General features: G+C 55.6%; 1 protein-coding gene across 1 annotated transcript in view; it reads left to right on the plus strand.

Annotated features, from left to right (window-relative positions):
* The window catches only part of LOC131500959 (uncharacterized), a 139,641-nt gene that overhangs the window by 110,773 nt on the left and 5,525 nt on the right, over window positions 1-23,343 (plus strand). Inside the window, 18 exon segments of the mRNA XM_058710564.1 lie at window positions 1,001-1,114; window positions 1,211-1,339; window positions 1,887-2,048; window positions 3,975-4,139; window positions 6,809-6,977; window positions 7,101-7,177; window positions 7,347-7,457; window positions 7,685-7,777; window positions 7,955-8,230; window positions 9,131-9,287; window positions 9,290-9,354; window positions 9,436-9,533; window positions 12,552-12,733; window positions 14,121-14,326; window positions 14,485-14,662; window positions 15,030-15,140; window positions 15,329-15,441; window positions 15,601-15,742. Of these exon segments, the coding sequence (XP_058566547.1) occupies window positions 1,001-1,114; window positions 1,211-1,339; window positions 1,887-2,048; window positions 3,975-4,139; window positions 6,809-6,977; window positions 7,101-7,177; window positions 7,347-7,457; window positions 7,685-7,777; window positions 7,955-8,230; window positions 9,131-9,287; window positions 9,290-9,354; window positions 9,436-9,533; window positions 12,552-12,733; window positions 14,121-14,326; window positions 14,485-14,662; window positions 15,030-15,140; window positions 15,329-15,441; window positions 15,601-15,742 (2,548 nt within the window).

Consider the following 23,343-nt stretch of genomic DNA (forward strand, 5'->3'; position numbering starts at 1 on the left):
CCGAAGACCCTGTCTAAAATTCAAACAAATGAATGAGGAAAAATTAAGAGTTGTGATAAGCACTCTGAAGAAAGCAGAGAGGAGGCTGAGATAGAGACTAATCAGATGGGGTGGTCAGTGAGGGCCTCCTGGAGGAAGTGGTTTGTCAGCTGAGGACTCACAAGTGAGAGGGAGCCACCTTGTGGCAAGCTGGAGGAATAAAATTTTGGGTATAGAGGAGGGGGGACAGCAAGTGCAAAGGTCCTGAGGTGGGAACAGGCTGGGGTGCTTCGGAAAGGGCCAGAGGCAATTGGGCTGGAACAGAGTAAGTGACAGGACAGGTGCCGGGAGATAGCGGCTGAGGACCCCTGCCTTGGGCGGCCTCCGCTGCCATAACAAAACACTGCAGGCTAGATAGTGCCTGTCGCTTAAAACAAAAATTTACGTCTCCCACTTCCAGAGGCTAGAAGTCCACGATCAAGGGGCCAGCTTGGTCAGGTCCCGGTGAGACCTCTCTTGCTGGCTTGCAGCCTTCCAGCCTTCCGTGTCCTCACGTGCCAGGGAGAGAGCTCTCTGGAGTCTGTGGTTACGGGAGCACTGGTTCCACCATGAGACCCGCCTCACGACCTCCCGTCAGCCCCGCTTCCTCCTGCCATCACAGGGGGACGAGGGCTTCGGTGGGAAGATGAGGGGAGCGGGGCGCACGCTGAGTCCAGAGCAGCCCCAGAGGCCCTGAGTCAGGGGGCTCCGATTTCCTTCTGGAAAGGGCAAGTCTGGGTGTTGGCAATGAGGTGTCTTCCATTGAAATACTTGCAGCTTCCTGGTCTGGGCGTGGCTCTGAGCTCTTGCAGCCGGGGCAGGATGGGGGGGGCAGGACTTTGTCCCTAGTTCCCTGCTTCTTCCCCTAGAGTGGTGGGCAGGGGGCCACCCTCCCTCTCCCCGCCCCCCGCCCCTGCAGCACCCACACACAGAACATCCTCTTCCCCTTCCCGCCCCCCTCACCGGCCTCCATCTGATGCAGGTGCAGCTGGCCTTGGACAGAGGGCAGCCCGTGACCTTGCACCTCACCTGGGCTGACAGGTCCTCGGGGTACGCTACCATCTGGGACGGCTGCCTGGCCGCCTCCCCGGGGCAGGCAGGCCTTGGTGGGACTGCCACGTCGAGCGCGGGCCTTTCCCTGACTCTGGGCCCCTGTGCTGGCCCTGAGTCACATACTCCATCCGCTTGTCAGTTCCGGGCCACCTGGGGCCTGGGCGCCCTCAGGGCCTGTGGGGCCTTGACACAGACCACGGCCGTGTTCAGCGAGCAGCTTGACCTGTCCTGGGACTGACGCCGGGTGCAGCAGAACCTGACCTATGAGGTGAGGCCTAGAAAGCCGGGTCCCAGGCAGGTACCCACAGGGCGGCCCCATCTGCTATAGAAAGTGCCCGGCTCTGAAGCCATGTGGTCCTGGGTGCCAGGGCCAGCTGTGCTGTGGGACCATGAGTACCCATGTCTTCACAGTGAGCCTTGGTGTTCCCAGCTGGAAAGTGGGTGCAGTAGTCCTTCCCTGACTGGGGTATAGTGACAGCTCTGGGAGGTGAGGAAAGCAAGGCACCCAGCATGAGGTGAGCCCTCGGAGCAGACACCGGGCCGTGGAGAAATGGGGACACCCAGCCCTGGAAGCCCACCGTGCTCCTTCTGGGGTCTCACACCCGCGTTCTGGCACCCCTAGGCCCAGCTCCCTTGGCGCCTCCAGCAGCCCTCCTGCCCAGAGTATACATGGCTGCTGTGGCTGACCGGGGCCCTCATAGCGGGACTCAGGGCACCTGCTCCCCTCTTGTCAGGGTCTCCCGTCTGCAGCCGGCCGGGGCCTTTCCCTCCTCTACTGGGATGAGCCCCTGCCTCACCGGGCCCTGTCATTCCAGAGGCACTGGCCGTCCCAGCCAGACCAGATCCATGCGGGCGTCGTGCTAGAGCACGTCTTCACTGCCTCCTGCGCCACCCAGAGCTTCCGGGGAGAAGTGGAGACCGACTACAGCCACTGGCTACACCATTCCCTGCACCTGGGGCTCTGTGACCTGCCCAGGGTGAGTCCGTCCCAGGGAAGGGGCCCAGGGACCCATGGAGGGAGGGTGAGGAGAGAGGACAGCATCTGCACAGTGCGGGGGTGTGTGTGAGGGCGCTGGGTGCCAGCGTCACCGCTGTGCCATTTGTCGGCCGGTCGACCACAGGCAGGGTCCATACTTTGAATGTTCGGTGATTCACCTGGGGAACAGGAGAAGTACTAGGTTCCGGTGTGTAGGGTGACTGTGAGGTTTAAGACGTGACACGGGAAGAGGGTTTACACGTAAATGAAAGCTACGCTTAGTCTCATCGTTGTTAGAGGTAGGGTGCTGGGGCCCCTTTCTCCCAACATTCTGCCTGAGTTTGTTAGCTGGTTGATTGGTCCTTCCTCCCATCCACCTACCACCCTCCCATCCAGCCACCCACCTCTTCACCCACCCTGCTGTCCGTCTGTCGTCCATCCGTCCACTCAGCCACCTACCCAACCACCCAGCCGTCTACCCACCCACCCACTCACCTACCCTCCTATCCATCCCTCCATCCCTCCATTCCTCCACCCACCCATCCACCCACCCACTCTCCTGTCCATCCGTCCGTCCATCCGTCCATCCACCCACCCACCCACCTACCCTCCTGTCTATCCATCCGTCTACTCACTCACCCACCTACCCTCCTGTCCATCCGTCTGTCCCTCCATCCATCCATCCACCCCCCCACCCCCCTACTCACCTACCCTCCTGTCCGTCCGTCCATCCACCCACCCACCCACCCACCTACCTTCCTGTCCGTCCATCTGTCCATCCACCCTCCCTCACACCCATCTCCTCACCTACCCTCCTGTCTGTCCGTCCATCCATCCATCCATCCATCCATCCATCTTCTCATCCATCCCAGGGTCAGGCTTTTTCATAATTGGCCAAATAGCAACATTTTAGCTTTTCAAGCCATATGGTCTCTGTTACAGTTACTTAACTTTGCTGTCATAAATACGTGTAAACAAAAGAGCTCATTCTCTGCCGGTGTCTGGGGATGCAGGCCTGGTGGGGTACACTCTGGGCTGCAGAGTGGGGCCCACGTCTCCCCACTGCTGGGCCCAAGACCAAGAAAAGGGGGTTTAGATGAAGTCAGGGGGAGCAGGAACTAGGTCAGCTCAGTTGTCCAGTGACACAGACCTCCTGCCTGAGGGGTGACAGGGATTCTGGGAACAGCCTCTCCTCAGGGCAGAGTAGGGGTGGGGACGTGCTGGTAATGTGAAAAAGAGGTTTCCGAAATGTGCCGGTGACTCGCCGGGCAGGCCAAATTTGTCCCTTGAGCCAGTTTCCCAACCCCACTCATCCATTCATTCAGAGAGCATTGTGGGGTTCACTTACTCAAAGCCCTGTTCTAGGTACAGGGACAAGGATGGTGAAAGGGGCAGACCGGATGCCCTACCCGCTGGAGCTCACATGCCCCTGGGTGGAAAAAGTTAAACAAGAGGCATGATAAGTACTCAGGCATGACGAACGCTCTGAAGGAAGGAAGCAGGGAGAGAGGACACGGGATTGCAGAGGGGCCTCATTGACAAGCAAACTCTGTACAGGGAACAGCTAGTGCAAAGGCCCTGTGGCCAGATATGCTTAGGGTATTTGAGGAACATGGGGCAGCCCTTAGCAAGGAGGTGAGGTTAAGAAGATAATGCTGGCCCATGGGTCAGGCCCAGGAGACCAGCTTTTCTTCTCAGGACAGTGGGAAGGCAGAGAGTTGTGAGCAAGGGGGTAGTGACTGATTTGCATTTTTATAGGGAGGTCTGGCTGTCAAGTGGAGGAGGGACTGGGGGCTGGCGCTGAACTGGGAAGGGAGACCCAATAGGCTACTGCGACAGCCCTGGTCATCTGGACCAGGGCTTGGTGGGGAGAGGAGACTGCTGCCCTTGTGCCCCCCGACCGCTAACACCCACCCTCTCGTCCCAGGCTCTCTCGGTCTCTGGGGACCACACCCTGGGCCACGGTGAGCTCCTGCTTCGTTCCCACTGTCAGCTGGGCCTTGCCCCGGACCCAGGCCATGGCCTACACCTCAGCCTGACCCTGCGCGACCACAGCAGGCCTCGGACACCAGACTTCTCCGGGGAGCTGGAGGTGGGTGGCCAGGCCAGGGATGGCCGGCCCCGGGGTGGGGGGAGGGTGCTCTTTATCCCTCTCTGGCTGGCGAGGCCACCACCGCCCCAATGGCCCTGCCACCTAGTGGCCATTATCAGAACTGCAGGCTGACACCCTGGTGGGGACCAGAGCTTCGCTGTGGGGTGGGACCCTCCAGCCTGTCCCCAGCCCTGGGACAAAGCGGCTCCTCCCTTGCCCTGGCATGTGGCCCTCGCTATAACTCAGAGGCAGTGGCTGGACTGTCTGGGTTTGAATCCCAGCCTAGCCCTTTCCTCACAACTTGCTCCCCGTCTGTGCCTTGGTTTCTCCCCTGTAAAGTAGAGAGTGGTAATTGCACCTACCCTGCCTCCCATGGGGTTAATGCTGCAAGGACTGGAAACGTTAATACGTGTAGATCACTTAGAGCAGCACCTGGAAGGAAGCAGTCGCTAAGTACCAGCCATTGTTACATCGGCCCAGCGTCCTTGCCCTCCTTCGGCCAGCGACGCGGGAAGGGAGGAAGGAGCGGAGGTGTGGCCGGTGCCCGCTGTGCCCCAACAGGCTGAGCGGTCTCGGGAGGGGACCTCTCTGAGCCCTGTCTCCTCGTCTGTAAGCGGGGAGCAGACACATGTCACAGGGTAGTTGGTCGGGTTGCAGGCACCCCCTCCCTCTGCCCACTTAGCACAGGCACACAGTAGGTGCTCAGTCCCTGCTGCCAGCTGCCCGCCTCTGCGTCTCCCTGGCCGAGCGAACTCGACTCGGTGACCTTCCTTCTTCTGACCTCGTTGCCTCCTCTGCCCACTGGGAGCAAATCCCACCCTCTCTGCCGAGTGGGGTGCACAGTGCGCACGCCCAGTAGGTGCTCGTGAGATGGGTGTTTCCTTCCGGCATCCGGAGCCGGACGAGGAAGGCATTTCTGCTTCTGGAGCTCGCTCGGCCTCTGTGCCCACACACAGCCGCGCGGCTGGTTCAGGAGAGCTTTGCTTTCTGAGGTTGTCCGAGCTGACTCCTTGTTTCCCTGCTCCCCAGCCAGGCCCCTGGCTGCTCCCGTGTCTGTAATCCCGGTGCTCCAAGGCCTGCCTCTCACAGCTGGGGGTCGGGGAGTGAGCCACTCGCCCCATTTGGGCATCCATGGGGTGAGTAGAGGCCTTTTCCAGCCTTGTGTGGTTCTCATGCCAACACGGAGGCCCCTGTGCAGAGGGGGGACAGATTGAGGACGTCGGGTACTCACCCCGGCAGCTTCGGAGGGGCCCTCACCAGCCAGTGACAGCGACAGGGACAGTGGCAGGGTGGAGCTCGGCAGGAGGCCATCTGGGACAGAGGCCCCAAGTACGGTCTGCAGATTTCCCGCCCCCCCTCCCAGCCCCCTCGTGCACTCTGAAACCTCGTCAGGATTCTGGGCCCTGCCCCATCTGCTTGGAATCCTCAGGGACAGATTCTCTGGAACCTGCCCATTAGTGAGCCCCTGATTCCTCGGCCTGCCCGACAGCTTACCCCCAACTCGGTGACCGAACACAACAGAAATGGTTTCTCTCACGGTTCTAGAAGCTAGAAGTCTAAAATGAAGGCATCCACGAGGCCTTGCCCCCACCAGAAGCTCCAGGGAACTACCCCTCCTGGCCTCTTCCAGCTTCTGGAGGCTTCTGGCAGCTTCTGGCAATCCTTGGCATTCCTGCCTCACGGCTGGGTCACTCCAGGCTCTGTCTCTTCACACGGCTGTCTTCTCAGGACCTCAGTCGTTGGGTTCAGGGCCCGACTTAATGCAGTACAACCTCGTCTTACTTGAGCACATCTGCGGAGACCCGATTTCCAAATGATCGCACATCCACGGGGTGAGACCTTACACCCGTCTTTTTGAGGAACACGACTCAGCCAGGAACACACCTCCTGAACCCACATACACAGAGTAATTGCTGTTCCCACTAAGTTGAGAGAGCCCCCGTCCCACGTCATTTTACAGATTCTGACACTGAGGCACCACCCTCAGGGATGTGTGGCTTGCCGGAGGCAGGGTCTCGACTAGCACACAGGGCAGCCACATCCAGGCCAGAGGTGCCTCCCCTCCTCCTAACCGGCCTCCCCTCTGCGGCTGTCCTCCTGGTCTGAGGGCCTCAGAGGCCTTGCCTAACGTTGCCACCCCCTACCCCCTGCCCATTCAAAACTCACCTGTCCCGAATCCCCCTCCCTTAAGACTTGGTGTCTCCAAGGGTCGGGATACACGGTCAGTGACTTCATCCTGTGCCACGGGCTCCCCACAACGTCTCCTTGATCTTGTGGCGACACTTGCGTGGTTCTCAGGCAATTTTGGAAAACATGGCCTGCGGGTGGAAACACCCAGGAATGTCCAAAGTGCCAAGCCCAGGGCCACCCGGGTCAGTTAGGGCAGCGTCTCTGGGGTGAGGCCTGGCACCGGGAATTTGTAAGCCTCGGGGATGGCGGGTGCCCCTGGCCTGTTAGGTCCCAGATGTGGGTTGAATAGGTACTTTCTGCACTCGGTAGGGATTGGGAACCTCGTGGGGGGAGGGGGGGGGAATGTACGTGGGGGTCCCAGTGTCCCTGGAGGTGTGGGGCAGGGGTGGCCACTGTCTTTGCCCTCCCTGGGTCCGGGGACGGCAAGAGCCAGGGGCCGGGGCCGGGCTGCACGCTGCTCTGTGCCTTCCCGCCCCCAGATCCTCAGCCCCGAGGCTCAGCGGCTCGGCCTCCGGGGCCGGGTTTCCGCCCCAGCTTCTCGGTGTGTGGTCCAGCTGGAGGGAACCGTGGACGATGGCAACGCGAAAGCGAGGCTGTCGGTGTCCCGGGCCCGGGGCTGCCTCCAGGCCTCTGTGGCCCACGAGGAAGGTGAGTAGAGGCTGTGAGTGTCTGTCGGGTCGGCCCCCGAGAGCACAGAGATTGGGGGTGTCGAGAGCTCAGGAGTCAAGGAAACCCTGTTAGGACTTGGCGGCACCCTCCCCACCCCGGGAGGTGACGACGAGCTTCCTGCGGCCACCTGTATGACGTCAGGAGGGGCTGGGAAAAGGGTCCAGATGGGCAGGACCCAGGTGGGTATGGGCTTGGGGATGAGAAAGAGACCGGGCCTCGGGAGGACTGGGGACTCTAGGGCCTGTGGGTGACGGAAAGCTCCAGAAGGCTGGGGGCAGGTGGAGTGGACAGTAGGGTGGCCGCCGGCTGAGTCCTGGGGAGCAACGGCAGGCCCCTTCCCGGCTCCAGGACAGCGGGCGGCCCGTCCAGCCACTGGGACGCCTGACCCTGCAGGCTGCCCACCAGAGTGTCCGCCTGGAGGCGCACGGCCGCCCGGGGACCCTGCTGGGCCGCGTGGAGGCGAGGCGGCCGGGCGGTGGGGGGGCGTGGGGGATGCTGTCGTCTCTGGGGCGGAGGACACAGAGCCGCTGGACCCTGAAAGGGTCCAACAGTGCCGAGGACGTCAGAGGAGGCCCGTAGCGTGTGGATGCATCCTGGGGCCCTGTCACAGGCCCCCGAGAACCTCCTACGCGCCCCTGTCCTGCGGAGCCCCCTGGAGCCCCCAGCCCGTCCCTCTGTGCCCGCAGTCTAGGGTGGCAGCTATCAGGTCCCAAGTGCAAGCCCAGCTGGAGAAGAGGATGCGAGGCTTGGAAGCCTACGTGGAAACGTTCCGGCGCCTGGTGGGTCGACTGCTGGGGTGTCGGGGACACGGAGAACAGGAGGCTCCGTGCGGAGACAGCCCCCCCTCTCCCCCCCGGCGCCCATCCCCTGCCCTCGGCTCACCAGACGTGAGAATCTCCTGGAGTGCTGCGTGCCGCAGACCCTTGCCCTGATCCTGCCCCAATTTCCCCACGCAGGTGCAGCCGGCGGGCCCCCTGGACGGCGTGGCGGGCCCCCTCCTGCAGTTGTCACGTGCGGGGCTGGGAGCCATGCGGGCAGGTGGCCGGGCCGTGGCCGCCCTGTGGGGCCAGAGCCGGGCCCGGCCGGCGCTGACCCACCACTTGCCGCTCTACCTGGAGAGGCTGCAGGCGGGGCTGAGTGCAGGAGGGGGGGGCCTGACCCCGGAGCCCTCCCGGCCTGCTCGGTCTCCGGGACCTGCAGCCTTCGCGTTCCCCGGGTGCGGCCTCCGTGCTGTAGGTCTCCATGCTAATAGCCCTTATGCCTGCTGCCTGAATTCTTTCGGGGACCACTGCCCCCGTGTCTCCCGTCCCCGCTGATTTCTTTGGAATATGCAGCTTTGTTTCTAGCAGGCCCATGCCTGTATGCTTCCAGAGCCGGTTCCTGGTTCTGTGATAAACGCCCGCGGGGCTGCGTGGTTGAGGGTTCCTTCCTGGTTACTAAGCATCCGCTGCCCCGATCACCCTCCGGGTTGATGTGGGGAACCTCTGGCCCCTCCTCAGGGAGCCTCGGGGCTCACAGCCGGCCTTCTTTCCCACCCCGCTTACGTCTCTGCGTCAGAATCCCCACGGCCACCCCCAGGTTCGGTGGCTCGCTAGGCCTCAGTTCTCAGCACGTTGTTACGGCGAAAGCATGCAGAGCAAGATGGACGAAGAGGTGCAGGGGCCAAGGCCCAGTGGGGGGGGGGGAGGGGCAACGAGGCACAAGCTTCCAGAATCTTCTCCCCGGGAGGTCACCCGGGCCGCCCTCAATTCCGCCAGCTTCGAGCTGTGCTGACACGTGTCTAACTTGGTCCATCAGGAGAGCTCGTTGGAGACCTCGTATCCAGGGTTTTCCTTGGGGGCTGGTCACATGGGTAGCCTTGTCTGGCACTTACCCCGCTTTGGGGCTGGGAGAAGCAAAGGGATATTCAGCACGAGCCACTTGTGTGCACAGCTGGGGCACAGCACGAGGCCCTCTTCCCGGTTCTGGGGGTGATGGCACCTCCCTAAAATCTGGGATCCCAGGTGCCTGCCAGGGGCTGACCTTGTGAGCGGGACTCTCAGAGGGGAAGTCTCAGGCCCGCTAAGCCGGCTCTTGTCCGGGGTCCCTGGTGCCATCACCTAGTTTGCTGGAACAGGCCATATTTCCCGCAGGCCTGGGTCTGGGCTGCGGGCAATGGCATCTCGCCTGCCGTCGGGACTCCGGGGCCTCACGGTGGGCGCTGGCTGCCTGTTGCAGGGCCCCTGGCCACGCTGAAGGAGGCTTACCTGGAGGTCACGCTGCGGCCCCTGGACGAGGTGTGGCAGGAGCGGCCGAGTCCGCCATGCGGTGGTTGCGGGCCCTGGGGCCCAGGCCCATCGCGGCCGCCGTGGAGCTGGTGAGGCGGGGCGAGGGGGTGGGAGGCGGCCCTGCTAGGTGGCGGGAACCCCGATGGCTCTCACCACCCGCCGCCCTGCAGGCCACACGCCAGATGCTGTCTTGGGCCGAAGCCACTTTGTCACAGGCTCTGAGGAGGCTCTGCAAGCCTTTGCTGGATGTGTACAGCTTCTCGGCCAGGTACCTGGGCGTCTGTCCGTCCCTGCCTTCCTGCCCCGGGCTGGACACTGGGCTGAAACACCCCGGGTCTCAGGACAACCCTCCCAGGGACACGTTTGCGGTCCTGGTTTTACAGATGAGGAGATGGGCTGCTTCTTCATTCCATAGATGTTTCAGGAACGCTTTCTCTGAGCAGGAGCTGTTCTAGGTGCTGCGGATACAACAGTGAATGACCCTGATCCCTCCACAGTCTACCCCCCTGGGGGCTAGACTGAACACATAACTAGGTTATCTACACCAGGGGTCAGCAAACGTCTCCTATAAAGGGCCCTGGAGTAAAGTGTTCAGGCTTTGTGGGCCAGATGGTCTCTTGCTTAGTCTTTGTTTTGTGTTTCAAGAATCCTTTAAAACCTAAAAGCCCTTGTTAGCTTGCAGGCTGTTCAGAAACAGAACACAGACTGGATCTGACCCCTGACCCATGGTTTCCCAGCCTCTGATTTGGTGTGTTAGGTGGTAAATGCTAGAGGTGGGGGGAAATAAAAAGGCTTGACAAGTGGGTTGGGGGTGCATTTGAAGTGGTGCAGCTATGGTCTGCTTCAAGGAGAAGGTAGCATTTGGACAAGGGCTGGAAGGAGCTGGGGTAGTGAGCCATGGACATCATGGGAAGAGTTCCAGGCAGAGGGCACGGTCAGTGCAAAGGCCCGGGGGTGGGAATGTGCCCTGCCTGTTGGAGAAATATGGAGGAAGCCAGGCTGGAGTAGAGGGTGTAAGAGCCCGAGAGGTGACAGGGACCCAGGCTGCCTGGGGCCTCTGTGAGGACTTGGGCGTCTCCTCTGAGATGGGAACGCACAGAAGATTTTGAGCTGAGGAAAGACATGATCTGTATCCCCTTTCGAAAGATCCCTGTGGTCCTGGTGTTGAGACTAAAGATATGGGAGCAGGGGAGTGGTGTGGATACGGGTGGGGAGCCCAGTAAAGAGTTGTCACTTAGGGGCGCCTGGGGCGACTCAGTCGGTTGAGCATCCGACTCTTGATCTCAGGGTTGTGAGTTCAAGTCCCGCATGAGGCTCCGTGCTGTGCGTGAGGCCTACTTAAAAAAAATTTAAAAAATGGTTGTTTCTTGGTGGCTGTCCAGGCGAGACAGGAGACGCCTGTCCAGGAGACGGTGGTTCCGCTGAGCAGTGGTAGCCGTGGAGGGCTGGGACGTGTCAGAGTCTGGATGTGGGTTAAGGTCAGGTCTGTAGATTGGAGGACGAGATTGCATCCGGGGTGGAACAGTGCTAAGGGTTTTGGCCTTGGTTTGGCAAGATGGAGAGTCCGTTTATGGAGCAATAGGGCATGAGCGGTGGAAAGCCCATCGGGGCTTTTTTCGTTTCCTGTTGCTGCCGTAGCACATCACCCACCAATTGGGTGGCTTGAGACAACACAGCTTTGGGGCACCTGGGTGGCTCAGTCAGTTGAGCGTCCGACTTCACGGCCTCAGCCGATCTTGCGGTTTGTGAGTCCGAGCCCCGTGTCGGGCTTCCTGCTGTCAGCTCAGAGCCTCTGCCCCCCTCTGTGTGCCCCTCCCCTGCTTATGCTCTCCCCCAAAATAAATAGAACGACATGGATTTATTCTTGTACGGTTCTGGAAGTCTGCAGCCTGGAATCAGTTTAACCCGCAGTCAGAATATGCTGACCCTGCCGGTTCCCCCCATGGAGCCCCCGTGTCCTTGACCTCCTCCAGCAGCTGGAGGCCCCTGCACTGTGTGGCTCACCGCCCCTCCCTCCTGCTTTCTGATCTTTGTCCTCGTAGCTCCTGCTTCTGAGCCCCCGCCTCCATTTTTGTGGTTCTGTCGTAGTCCTCGGCTCCCCTGGATAATCCTTAACCCTGTCACACCTGCAAACTGTGTTTGGCCACATAAGTTACTGCAGTCCTAGGTCTCGGGCACTTGGATGTCTTTGGGGGCCTCTATTCAGTGTACTCCACCAGAGTGGGGATAGGGGGCCATTCTGGACGTGTTGAGCTTGAGACCCCGTGGGGACTCCCAGCTGGAGGTGTCCAGCAGGCAGCTGATGGCCTGTGTTGTGCGTCCAAGTTTGGGAATCATCAAAGAGGGACCGAGCCCGGGAGCAGCAGCAGAGGCCCGGCGTGTGCGTCCCTTCCCCTCACAGGCCGGGGGTGGGGGGACCCTTCTGTAGGAGGGGGTTTAGGGTGGCAGTGGCGCCCTTCTCCCGGGGCCAGCGGCCACACAGAGCATCCGGACCAGGGGAAAGCTTGGACTTGAACGCACCTCTAACTTGGGCAGCGCTGGATCAGTCACTGCTTTGTGCCTCGGTTTCCCCTCCTGGGAACGCGTGATGCTCCTGCTGCCCTAGCTGTCAGTGTGGTTCCAATGCAAGCTGGCCGACAGAAGCTGCAACCCAGGAAGGGTGTCAGGTCACGGGAGGAACGATGTTCCCAGTTGGGGCTGTTTGCACAGGGAAGGGGCTGTCTGGGGAGGTCCTGGCAATGGGTCACCCCTGGGTGCTTGTGCTGTAAAAAGGACTTCGGGGGTAGAAGACCTTTGAGGCTGCTCCCTGCCTCAGCTCCCCTGGGCCCCGTGGGGGAGGGAAAAGTCCTGCACCCACAGTAGAGGGTGTGAAGTTGTCCTTGTCCACGTCTAGCCCCAGCGCGATGAGACCTCTGTGCTCCTTCAGGCCCCACAAGGTCGACCTGACCCCCTCTTTTCCATCCTGAGACAGTTTCAGGGTCTGCCCTTCCCTGTGCAATTCCCAAGGTCCCCGGGGCTCTGATCCCCTGCTTCTCCAGTGCTCTTGCTGCCCCTGCCGTCCCCCCCCACCCCCGCACCTTGCGGGGCCCCAGTGGTGGGCCCATCTATCCCTTGGGGTTCACACAGAGGTGCCCCCACCTGACCCAAGGCCACGTACATCCTTCCGGTGAGGCCATCGTGTCTCTTCCGAGCGTGTCCCGCCCACCTCCACCTCCTTGAGCTGCTTCCAGGAGCAAAGGCCCATCTGTCCAGCTGGGGTCTCCCACCTCTCCCGTGCTCTTTCCAGGAACTGCTCGTTGCTGGTGATGCTGCCACTGTTGCCTGCAGGGGACGAGCCCCTGGCTGTGGCCCGGGTGACCGGCTACCTGGTGGAGAAGCTGGTGCTGCCCTTCCGAGAGCTGTACGGGACCAACGTGCTGGCCGCGTACTACCGGCTCAAACCCCGCCTACTGCAGAGCCCCCATGAGTGTGAGTCTCGCGCCCCCCTCCTCCCTGCTCAGCCCCGTGCCCCTTGGGGTGCAGCGACCTGACCCTGCAGGCGCAGACACGGGGGCGGGGGCGGGGTCCGGGGTGAGAGGAGCCGTAGCTTGGTACTGCTGGGCCCGGAGGTTCCTGCGCTCCCCGAGGTCATCCTGGCCTCGAGCTGGGCTGCAGAGCCGGGCTTCTAGCCAGAGTGTGAAAGCCCGAGCCTGGACCCAAGGTGCAAGTGGGCCAAGTGGCTTGGGGCTCGAGGCCAGCTCCCTCCCACTGCACTGGGCTGGAGCCGCAGAAGGCAGACCTCCAGTTGGAATCGGAAGGCAGCTAATTGAGTCCAGACTGGGTCAGGCAGCGCCTGCAGTCGTGGGCGGTGCCGGCATCGGATGTGGTTGCGAGGGCTCGGGGCCCCTGGAGCGTTTGCGTCCGGCTCGTGCCCCCGTGTGGCCCTGGCCGGTCTCCCCGCCTCTCTGGGACTTGGTTTCTCCCTCTGCCAAGGGGCCGTGACAGCTTGGCTCCCTCCCGTGGGTCACAGGCCCGGGTGCCGTTTGAGTGCACAATTCCTTGGTGACGGGGAAGATCTGAAGTCCATGGGTAGGCGTGGCACCTGGGGCCTGGCGGGACTGGGGTATCGGTGCGGGTTCTTGTCACCACACCGGTTGTGTGGGGGCGGGGGGGCTGGGTCTCGCCTTCTTGGGCGCAGGGGTGCTTCCTCTGCAAGGCAGAGGTGAGGGAGGAGCCGCTGGGTCTCAGAGCTCCACCTGTGTGTGACCTTGGGCTGGCCTGTGACCTTCAGCTTGGAGAGCTGACAACGGGGCTTTCATCCCCTCCTTGTGCGGCCGGGAGAGCCAGCAGCTGCCAGGCCTCGGTCACCGTTCCCGCCGCACACGGCCCCTGCCCCATGGTGGTTCGGGCTGGATGGGTCAAGCCGTCCCCCCGCCCCCCTCGTCAGCCGCCTTTGAAGAGATCGGCGCCAGGCCCCGTGGTACCTGCCTTGTGCTGGGGAGACCTTTGGCCATAGTCTTGTGTGCATTGCTTTTTTAATGTAATTCTGTTTTACAATAGCTTCATGGACACACAATTCACTTACTAAAGCATATGATGCTGGGGCTTTGAGTATATTCATAGGGATACACATCTGTCCCCACAGTCGATTTTAGAACATTTTCGTTCCCTCAAACCACCCCACCCGCCATCTCTCAGCCATCACCTCCCCGCCCCAGCTTTACAAGGCTTGTGCACGTGTCAGTCCTTTGTTTCTTTTTCCTGCTGGCTGGGCAGAAGAGCTGGGGACAGACCCCTGTCTCCGCACGTGGGCTGCCCCAGAGGACACCGGCCCAAACTGGCTGTCCTCACCTATCTGGCAACCTCTTCTTCCCAGACCATGCTGTGGTGGCCGGGGCCAGGCACGTGGTGACCTTTGATGGCCAGGTATGGAGCCTGGGTGTCTGCTGTGGGAGCCTGCTACTGGCCAAGGATTTTGCTCACAACATGTTCTCGTTGACGCTGAACCGGGCCAGTTCAGGGCTCACGTCCGTGTCAGTGCAGCTGAACCACACTTCCCTGGTGTTCTACCCCAGCCTGAAGGTGAGCCGTGCCAGCGTGGGAGGGGCAGGGGCCCAGGGGGAGGACAGTCTCCTGCCGGCCGTCCCATCCACACACCTGTGTCCTGGGCCCCACGCCCTTCCCACCCGGTGCCCGGCGGGCCTGCTGCCTGGCCCCCTCGGCCCGTGTCTGGCCCCCAGACCTACAGGCTATAGGAGTCCTCCGAGCCCAGGCAGAGCTGTCCACACCGAGATCTGCCCCCTGCCGCGACGAGGAGGGATGTGCCCAGGGTCAAGCTGGCCAGTGAGGACGGTGTCTCAATCACCTGTGACGCTCGGGCTGGCCTCTGCAGCGTCACTCTGGGCCTCTGGCTCCACGGTGGGCCTGGGCCCCAGCTGGGGGCCTCCGGGGCCCGTGGGGTCGGCTGTGCCGTGACAACAGCAGGCGTCCCAGGCCGATGCGACCAATCCCTGGTCAGGGGTGCACTCGCTGTCCTTGAGAGGCTGGGGGCCAGGTTCCCCGGGATCCCCTCCCGCTGCTGCTTCCTGGGGGGCTCCCAACCTGAGCAGGCACGAGAGGAGCCATTGCAGTGGCTCGGCCCATGAGGGCTTCCCTCCCTCCCCTCCCTTTCTCCTCTCCCTCTGGTGAAGGGTCAGAGCCAGGGTGGGGTGCAGGAGTCAGGGGTGGAGGGTCCGGCCCCCCTGGGAACCCTGGCCAGGCCTGCCCACGTCCCCCTTTCCCATAGGCGTGTCTGCCGGGCTCTTGGGCACTAACGACAACGAGGCCGCCAACGAGCTGATGCTGCCGGACGGCACCCTGGCCCAGGGCCTGGAGGAGCTCGGCCTCGCCCGGCAGGTGAGCTGCTGGGCCTCACCAGGGCTCCGTGGCTGTGGGCAGAGCTTGGGCCCCTGCGTGCGAACTCTGCAGACAACTGCTCAGACCCAGCGGGTGGTCACCCACTCCGCAAGCTGATGCACCTGTTCTAGATGCCTGGGAGAAGAGAGGTCCAGGGGGAGGCCTGAGTCTTGGGTTTGTCTCCCCGGCTGGGTGGCGACTGTAGGGCCGTGGAGAAAACTCACGAGTGCCCCCTTCAGAGCCCCACCTGCCGGGCCTTCTTCCAGGACCCCCGTTCCTGCCTGGGGAACTGCTTCAGTGTGGTGAGTGTGAGGCTGGGTCTGGACCCCAGGGGAAGCCCTGCAGCGGGTAGACCGGAAGGCAAAAGAACTCCCCTGCCCTGATCCAGCCTCTGCCCCTCCTTGGTGCTCCTCCCAAGGGTGCCGTGTGCGAGGACCCTGACTCTGACGGCTGGCTTTCAGGTGGACCCCACCCCGTTTCTCAGCCTGTGCTCCCAGGACAGCTGTGGCACCCAGGAGCTCTTTCCTGCCTGCAACCTGGCTGCTGCCTACATCCACCTGTGTGCCCGGGGCTTTGTGCCCCTGGACCCTCCTCCACAGTGTGGTAAGCTGCCCCAACCAGCAGAGTCTGACCCCTGCCCCGTTGACCTGTGTCTTCCCTCCCAGAGGCAAAACGAGTTCCTTCCTTTTGCTTAGCTCCCTTGGGGTGGACAGGCACTCCATCTTCTGACAGTGAGCTCTGCTTTGACTCTGAGTTATGGGCAAAGGGTTACTTACTGAGAAAAAGAAGTCCAAAGACTCCCCCTGTCCAAGCCAGGTCCTGAAAATCCAGGGACCTCTGGCACAGGAGATAATAGCTCTGGGAGGTCAGACAACTATAAACTCAGCTTCCGAAAATTTATAACCACAGATCTGCTCGTCAGGGATTTTAACGGACACTCTTTCCCCCGTCTGGAAAGCCCTCGGTCAACCAATATTATCCTTCACTCTGATTCCTGTGGCTAAAGTCCACTATGTAGGTTGAAAGTCAGCAACTGCACCAAGCATTGGGAGTAGAATCCCTGTTAAAGGGAAAATTATTCCTGACGCTTGTAAAAGAGCTCTAAGGTGGGCTGTATTCAGGGGGACTATCACAGTGGTGCGGGAACCACTGCAGTGGGGTTTGGCCACAGGGGTGAGAGATGGGGCTCAACTCAACAGGGAGCATTGGGGACTGAGTGCTGAGCAGGGTTGGGGTCGGTGGATGGAAAATTACCAAGATGAACCGTGAGAGATAGGCGAGTTCTTGCTCAATCAAGCTGGCAGGATTCTTGTTGGAGGCAGGCCAGACTGATGAGAGGAACCCTGTCCGATGTCGAGGTAACCAGTCATGCAGGCTAAACCGACTTACCAGAATTCTTGCTAAACCTGGCTCATGGAGAGGTGGAGTCCCCAAAAGCCAGGGCCTCCTTGCTGAGACTTTGGAGGCCCCAGGGTAGAATATGATCCAAACAGAGACTCTTTGCCACTCACTGAGATCTTCAGATGCTAGCATTTGAGAAGATGGAATACATGGAAGAAACTGAAAATGGTAAGTGGGATTCCAAAAGCAATTTCCAGAATTGATAAATATTTACTGAAATTTAAAACATAACACATTTGACAGAAGAAAAAAAATTAATGAACTGGAAAATATAAAACAGAGGGTGGAGTGAGGTGCTAACAGAAATTTCAGAATGAGAACACGAAGAGGTTTGAGAGTGTGATGCCTCAGATTCACGAAGCACAAGGCAGCCCAAATACTGACCATAAACCTCTATTAAGACATTTCAGCTTGGGTAAGAGGTCATCTCTCAAGGAACAGGTAGACAACCAATCTCCCACCAGCAAGAGTCCAGTCTCTTAAATTAAGAGAGTAATTGCTGAGTTAGATTTTATACCCAGGTCAACTATGATACTAGGTTAAAAATGAAACATTATTAGCACTGAACTATCTGAAAATATCTTTCCCACTGGGAGACAGTCACTAAAGGAACAGAGCAAGCCACACACATTTATTCACACTCCATCTGTGGCTGTGTATTTGCAACCCGGGCTGCAGATCTGGCTGCAGAGTCTAAAATATTTACTGTTTGATTCTTTACAGAAAGCGTTGGCTGACCCTTTGTATAAAAAAAGGGAAAGCAGAAGGGAGGAATTTAATGAAACAGGAAGAGATGAACAATAGAAGGGATCCAGAGGGGAAAAAAAGACAGTAACTAGGAATGACCGAGAAGTCAAAACCACAGATCCAGGAGAGACTGAAAGGTCATTCAACTACTCTGGACAGATTGCTGATAACTTGCAAGACCTAGCTTGAATACAAATTGATTTTTTAACCTGAAGAATCTCATAGCTATTAAATCAACTGAATCTATAGACTATAATGTTGTCTAAAAGACAGCAGGCAAAGCTTACTTATTAGGACACCAAAAGCCTGATTCACAAAAGAAACAAATAGACCTCGTTCATACAAGACAAAATGTTTACAAACCACTTATCTGACAAAGGACTTCTATCTAGAATATATAAACTCAAATTTAACAGTAAAAAAAAAAAAAATTTAAGTAGAAAATGAGCAATCACATGAAGACATTTCACCTAAGAGGACATATAGGCAGCAAACAGGCCCAGGAAAAAAAGGTATTCAGCAGTATTAGTCATTAGGGAAATGAGAACACTACATACTTATTAGAACAGTGTAGAAAAAAACAGCAACACCAAAGCCTGGCAAAAATGTAGAGAAACTCATTCCCTCATCTATTGCTGGTGGGGAAATATACAATGGTACAGCCACCCTGGAGAAAAAGCTAAGAACACACTTAAAATAGAATCCAGCAATTACATTCCTGGGTGTTTATCCCAGAGAAATGAAAACCTGTGTTTCACACAAAAGCCTGGATGTGATTATTCCTAGCACTATTATCTGTAAGAGCCCAAACCTTGCAACAGCCCAAAGTGCCTACCTTTGGTGCACAGCTAAACAAATGTGGGTATGTCCCTACCATGGGATATATTCAGCAATAAAAAGGAACACCCTACTGGTACAGGTAACAACTTGGATGAATCTCAAAAGCATTATGCTGAGTGGGGAAAAAAACCCCAAACTCCTAAGATCAAGTGCCGTATGATTTTATTTATGTAACATTCTCAAAATGACCAGTTATAAAGATGAAGAACAACTCAGCTGCTGTCTGGGTCTGGGACGATGGAGGAAGGATAGGTAGCCCAAGGGAGGTGGTTCTGGTGGTCGAACAGTTGTGTATTTTGGTGGTGGTGGTGGTAACACGAACCTACAGCTTCAAGGAGCTGTCCAAACTAGATACATGCCTTTGACCACTGCCAATGTCTGGGTTTGGAAATTGTGCTCTCATTACCGAAGATGTGGCCACTGGAAGAAACCGAATGTAAGATACACGGGACCTCCCGGCCCTATCTTTGAACCTTTTTCTGAAAATCTGGCATTAGTTCAAAACAAAAACTTTTAAATGGTACACACCAAGCCCAGATCATGTTAGAGCCAAGTTGAAATAATTTACTGTAACACTTCCAGAATAGGAAAATGAAACCTTTCTATCCCCAACTCATGTTAATGAAGTAGTAAGATATGAACACACGGCAAGGACAATACAAGAAGAGAAAGAAAAGCCCAACTTCGCACTTGAATATAGAGGTTACTAATGTATTAATAAACTAAACAATCTCTGGAATCCAAGGATGGTCTTTAAGAATAATGTACTAAAGAAATTTACGTAATTCAGGACTCTTCTAGTGAGATATCTAATAATGCATTGGAAACATCTTTTTTAATGTTTCACAGAGAGAGAGTCCCAAGCAGATGCTACCCTCAGCACAGAGCCTGATGCAGGGCTCAATTTCATGACTCTGGGATTGTGACCTGTGCCACAATCAGAAGTCAGACGCTCACCCGACTGGGCTACCTAGGCACCCCTGGAAACATCCTGATCAAAATGCAGAGGAAAACATGGCCCAAGAACAGACACTCACATCAACGGAACAGAAAAGAGAACCCAGAAACGGACCCACAAACGTATGGCCAACTCATCTTTGACAAAGCAGGAAAAACTATCCAATGGAATAAAGACAGTCTCTCCAGCACGTGGTGCTGGGAAAACTGGACAGCGACATGCAGAAGAATGAACCTGGACCACTTTCTTACACCGTACACAAAAATCAACTCAAAATAGGGGCGCCTGGGTGGCTCAGTCGGTTAAGCGTCCGACTTCAGCTCAGGTCATGATCTCGCGGTCCATGAGTTCGAGCCCCGCGTCGGGCTCTGTGCTGATGGCTCAGAGCCTGGAGGCTGTTTCAGATTCTGTGTCTCCCTCTCTCTCTGACCCTCCCCTGTCCATGCTCTGTCTCTCTCTGTCTCAAAAATAAATAAACGTTAAAAAAAAAAAAAAAAAAAAAACTCAAAATGGATGAAAGACCTCCATGTAAGACAGGAAGGCATCAAAATCCTTGAGGAGAAAGCAGGCAAAAACCTCTTTGATGTTGGCAGCAGCAACTTCTTACTCAACACATCTCCGGAGGCAAGGGAAACACAATCAAAAATGAACTACTGGGACCTCATCAAAATAAAAACGTCTGCACAGCTAAGGAAACAGTCAGCAAAACTAAAAGGCAATCGACAGAATGGGAGAAGATATGTGCAAATGACATATCAGATAAAGGGATTAGTTTGCAATATCTATAAAGAACTTATCAAAGTCAATGCCCAAAAAACAAATAATCCAGTGAAAAAATGAGCAAAAGACATGAATAGACACTTCTCCAAGGAAGACATCCAGATGGCCAACCAACACATGAAAAATTCTTTAACATCACTCATCCTCAGTGAAATGCAAATCAAAACCACAATGAGCTACCACCTTACACCTGTCAGAAGGGCTCACATCAATAACTCAGGCAACAAGAGATGTTGGCAAGGACGCGGAGAAAGAGGATCTCTTTTGCGCTGCTGGTAAGAATACAAGCTGGTGCAGCCACTCCGGAAAACAGTATGGGAGGTCCTCAAAATGCTAAAAATAGAACTACCCTACGACCCAGCAATTGCACTACTAGGCATTTATCCACGGGATACAGGTGTGCTGTTCGAAGGGACACATGCACCCCCCCATGTTTATAGCAGCACTATCCACAATAGCCAAAGGATGGAGAGACCCCAAATGTCCACCGATGGATGGATGGATAAAGCAAATGTGGTATATATGTGCAACAGAGTATTATTCGGCAATCAAAAAGTGTAAAATCTTGCCATTTGCAACTATGTGGATGGAACTGGAGGTTCCATCTAATTTCCCTTATGCTAAGGGAAATTAGAGAAAGACAAATACCATATGACTTCACTCATATGAGGATTTTAAGGGACGAAACAGATGAACGTAAGGGAAGGGAAACAATAATATAAAAACAGGGACGGGGACAAAACACAAGACTCTTAAATATGGAGAACAAACAGAGGGTTACTGGAGGGGTTGTGGGAGGGGGCTGGGCTAAATGGGTAAGGGGCACTAAGGAAACTACTCCTGAAATCATTGTTTCACTATAATTTGGATGTAAATTTTTAAAAATAAAAAATAAAATTAAAAATGCGGAGGAAAACAGACGGCACACTGGCAAGACGGCAGGCCAGGAAGTCAAGACCTTCAGTCCCCCAGGAGAACACCAAACGTATAATAAAATGGCCCCAAGTAGCTTTGTGGGAACTCTAGAAGCAGCAGCAACCAAAGGAGTGCCTGAGCAAGAAAAAACTCAACTCAGAACTGTAGGGAACCCCATGGTGTTTTTGCTTGCCTGTCACAGTAAGGTTTCAAGTAAAGCCAACCAATTCATCCCTCAGGATGGAAGACAAAGTGTGGAACTTGCTGACAATGTTCTGACTTGCCTGGGGGCTGCCAGAGGCACAGGCTTCGGTCTCTTCTGGCTCAGAGTGCCAATGACCGTAATGGGAGAGTCTGGGTGTGGGGTTGGAGGTTGCTGAGAGCAGTCACGGCTGCGTATGTGAGAGTCCACATACCGGCGGGTGGCCAGGAGCCAGATTATGGCAGAGGAATTCAATGTCTAGACCCCTGAGAAGAAGCAGGGGGGAGGCTGCTGGAGAAATTTAGACCTTTAAAGGCAGCTGTGTATATTGGGGATGGGAACTTAAAACACCCACAGGCCCAGAGAAGATAAAGCCCCCCCTAAAAATGTTTGAGAGAACCCCGAGCCTTTCTATCCGGCTGGTTCGTGAAGGTCTTCCCCAGCCCAGGGACAGTCTGCAAAGACTGGGAGAGGTGGACGCCTTTTCAAATGCCCAGTTTCAACAAAAGATGACAAGACACACAAAGAAACGGGGAGGCAGGGCCCATTCACAGGAATACCGTCAACCTCCAGAAACCAACTCTCAAGAAAAACTGGCCTCAAACTTGAAAACAACAGTCCTGGATCTGCTGTCAGCTGAGGAAAAGAGGAGCAGACGACTAAACAGAATTACGAAAACAACATCTAAGCAAAAGGAGAATGTCGACAAAGACCAATTGTAATAAGGAACCAAATTCTGGAGCTGAAAAATCCAGTAATTGACTTTATGCCATCTGCCAGACAGTCACTCTCGATTTAAGGACACCCATAGGTTGAAAGCCAAAGAATAGAAAAAGATAGTCTATATAAATAATGACCAAAATAGAGCAGGAATGGCTATGCGGTTATCAGACAAGTAGAATTTAAGGGGGAAAAAAAAAGAGCTGTTGCAAGGGATAGGAGAGGCCATTAATCCTTTTATCGACGCATAATTCACCAAGAGGATCTAACAATTACAAGTATATATGCACCAGACATCAGAGCTTCTAAAAATCTGAAGCAAACATGGACAGAAGTGAAGGGAGAAAACAGCAACTCTTAAGAGTCCTTCAACCCTCCCCCATCCACCCACTTTCAAATCACATATAGAACATTAGAACACACATGGAACACAGAGAACATTCTCCAGAATAGACCGTCAATTAAGCCACAAAATACGTGCAGTCTTAATACAGTTTTGAAAACTGAAACCACACAACATATCTTTTACCAATCACAGTGAAAACAAATTCCTAAGAAACACAACTAAAAATAGGTGGAAAATAGGAAAAATCAAAAATTGTCCAAAATTCAATAACACACCGTGAAACAATGGGTCAAAGACACCGCAAGGCAAATTAGCAAATTTATTTTTATTTTTTAAGTTTATTTATTTTGAGAGAGAGCAGGACACAGGCAGAGAGAAAGGGAGAGAGAGCCTGTGCAGAGCTTGATGTGAGGCTTAAACCCACGAATGGCGAGATCATAACATGAGCCAAAGTCAGATGCTTAAATGACCGAGCCACCCAGGTGCCGCAAATTAGCAAATCTCTTGAGACAAGTGAAAAGTAAAATAAAACACACCAAAACCATCAGATTTAGAGAAAGCAGTGCCAAAAAGAAAATGTACATTCTTTTCCTGTAAATGCTTAAATGAAAAAAGATGCTAAATCAACAACTAACTTAGTCTTTTCCTGTAAATGCTTAAATGAAAAAAGATGCTAAATCAACAACTAAATTTATACCTTAAGGAAGTAAAAATAAATAAATAAAATAAACTGAACCCAAAACTAACAGTAGGAAATCACAAATGTTAGAACAGAGATAAACGAAACAGAGAATACAGAGAAAATTAATGTAACAAAACGTTTTTTAAAGATCAACAAAACTGACAACACTTTAGCCAGATTGGCTAACTAAAAAAAAAACAACAACAACAAAAAAAACTCAACTAAAATCAGAAATGAAATACAGAACATTGCAACCAATTTTTACAAAAATCAAAGGGATTTTAGGAATATGAACAATTGTATGACAAACTGGACAACAAAGATGAATAAATTCCTAGAAGTATATGGTTTGCCAAGATTGAATCATGAAGGAATAGAAATGTGAACAGACCGGGAGCCTGAGTGGCTCAGTTGGTCAAGCATCCAACTTTAGCTCAGGTCATGATCTCATGGTTTGTGAGTTTGAGCCCAGCATCTGGCTCCGTGCTGACAGCTCAGAGCCTGGAGCCTGCTTCTGATTCCGTGTCTCCCTCTCTCTCTGCCCCTCCCCTGATCATGTTCTGTCTCTGTCTCAAAAATAAAAAAGCATTAAGAGAAATTTTAAAAAAGTCTG

The sequence above is a fragment of the Neofelis nebulosa genome, chromosome 18, assembly GCF_028018385.1.
Source record: "Neofelis nebulosa isolate mNeoNeb1 chromosome 18, mNeoNeb1.pri, whole genome shotgun sequence".
NCBI classification, from domain to species: domain Eukaryota; kingdom Metazoa; phylum Chordata; class Mammalia; order Carnivora; family Felidae; genus Neofelis; species Neofelis nebulosa.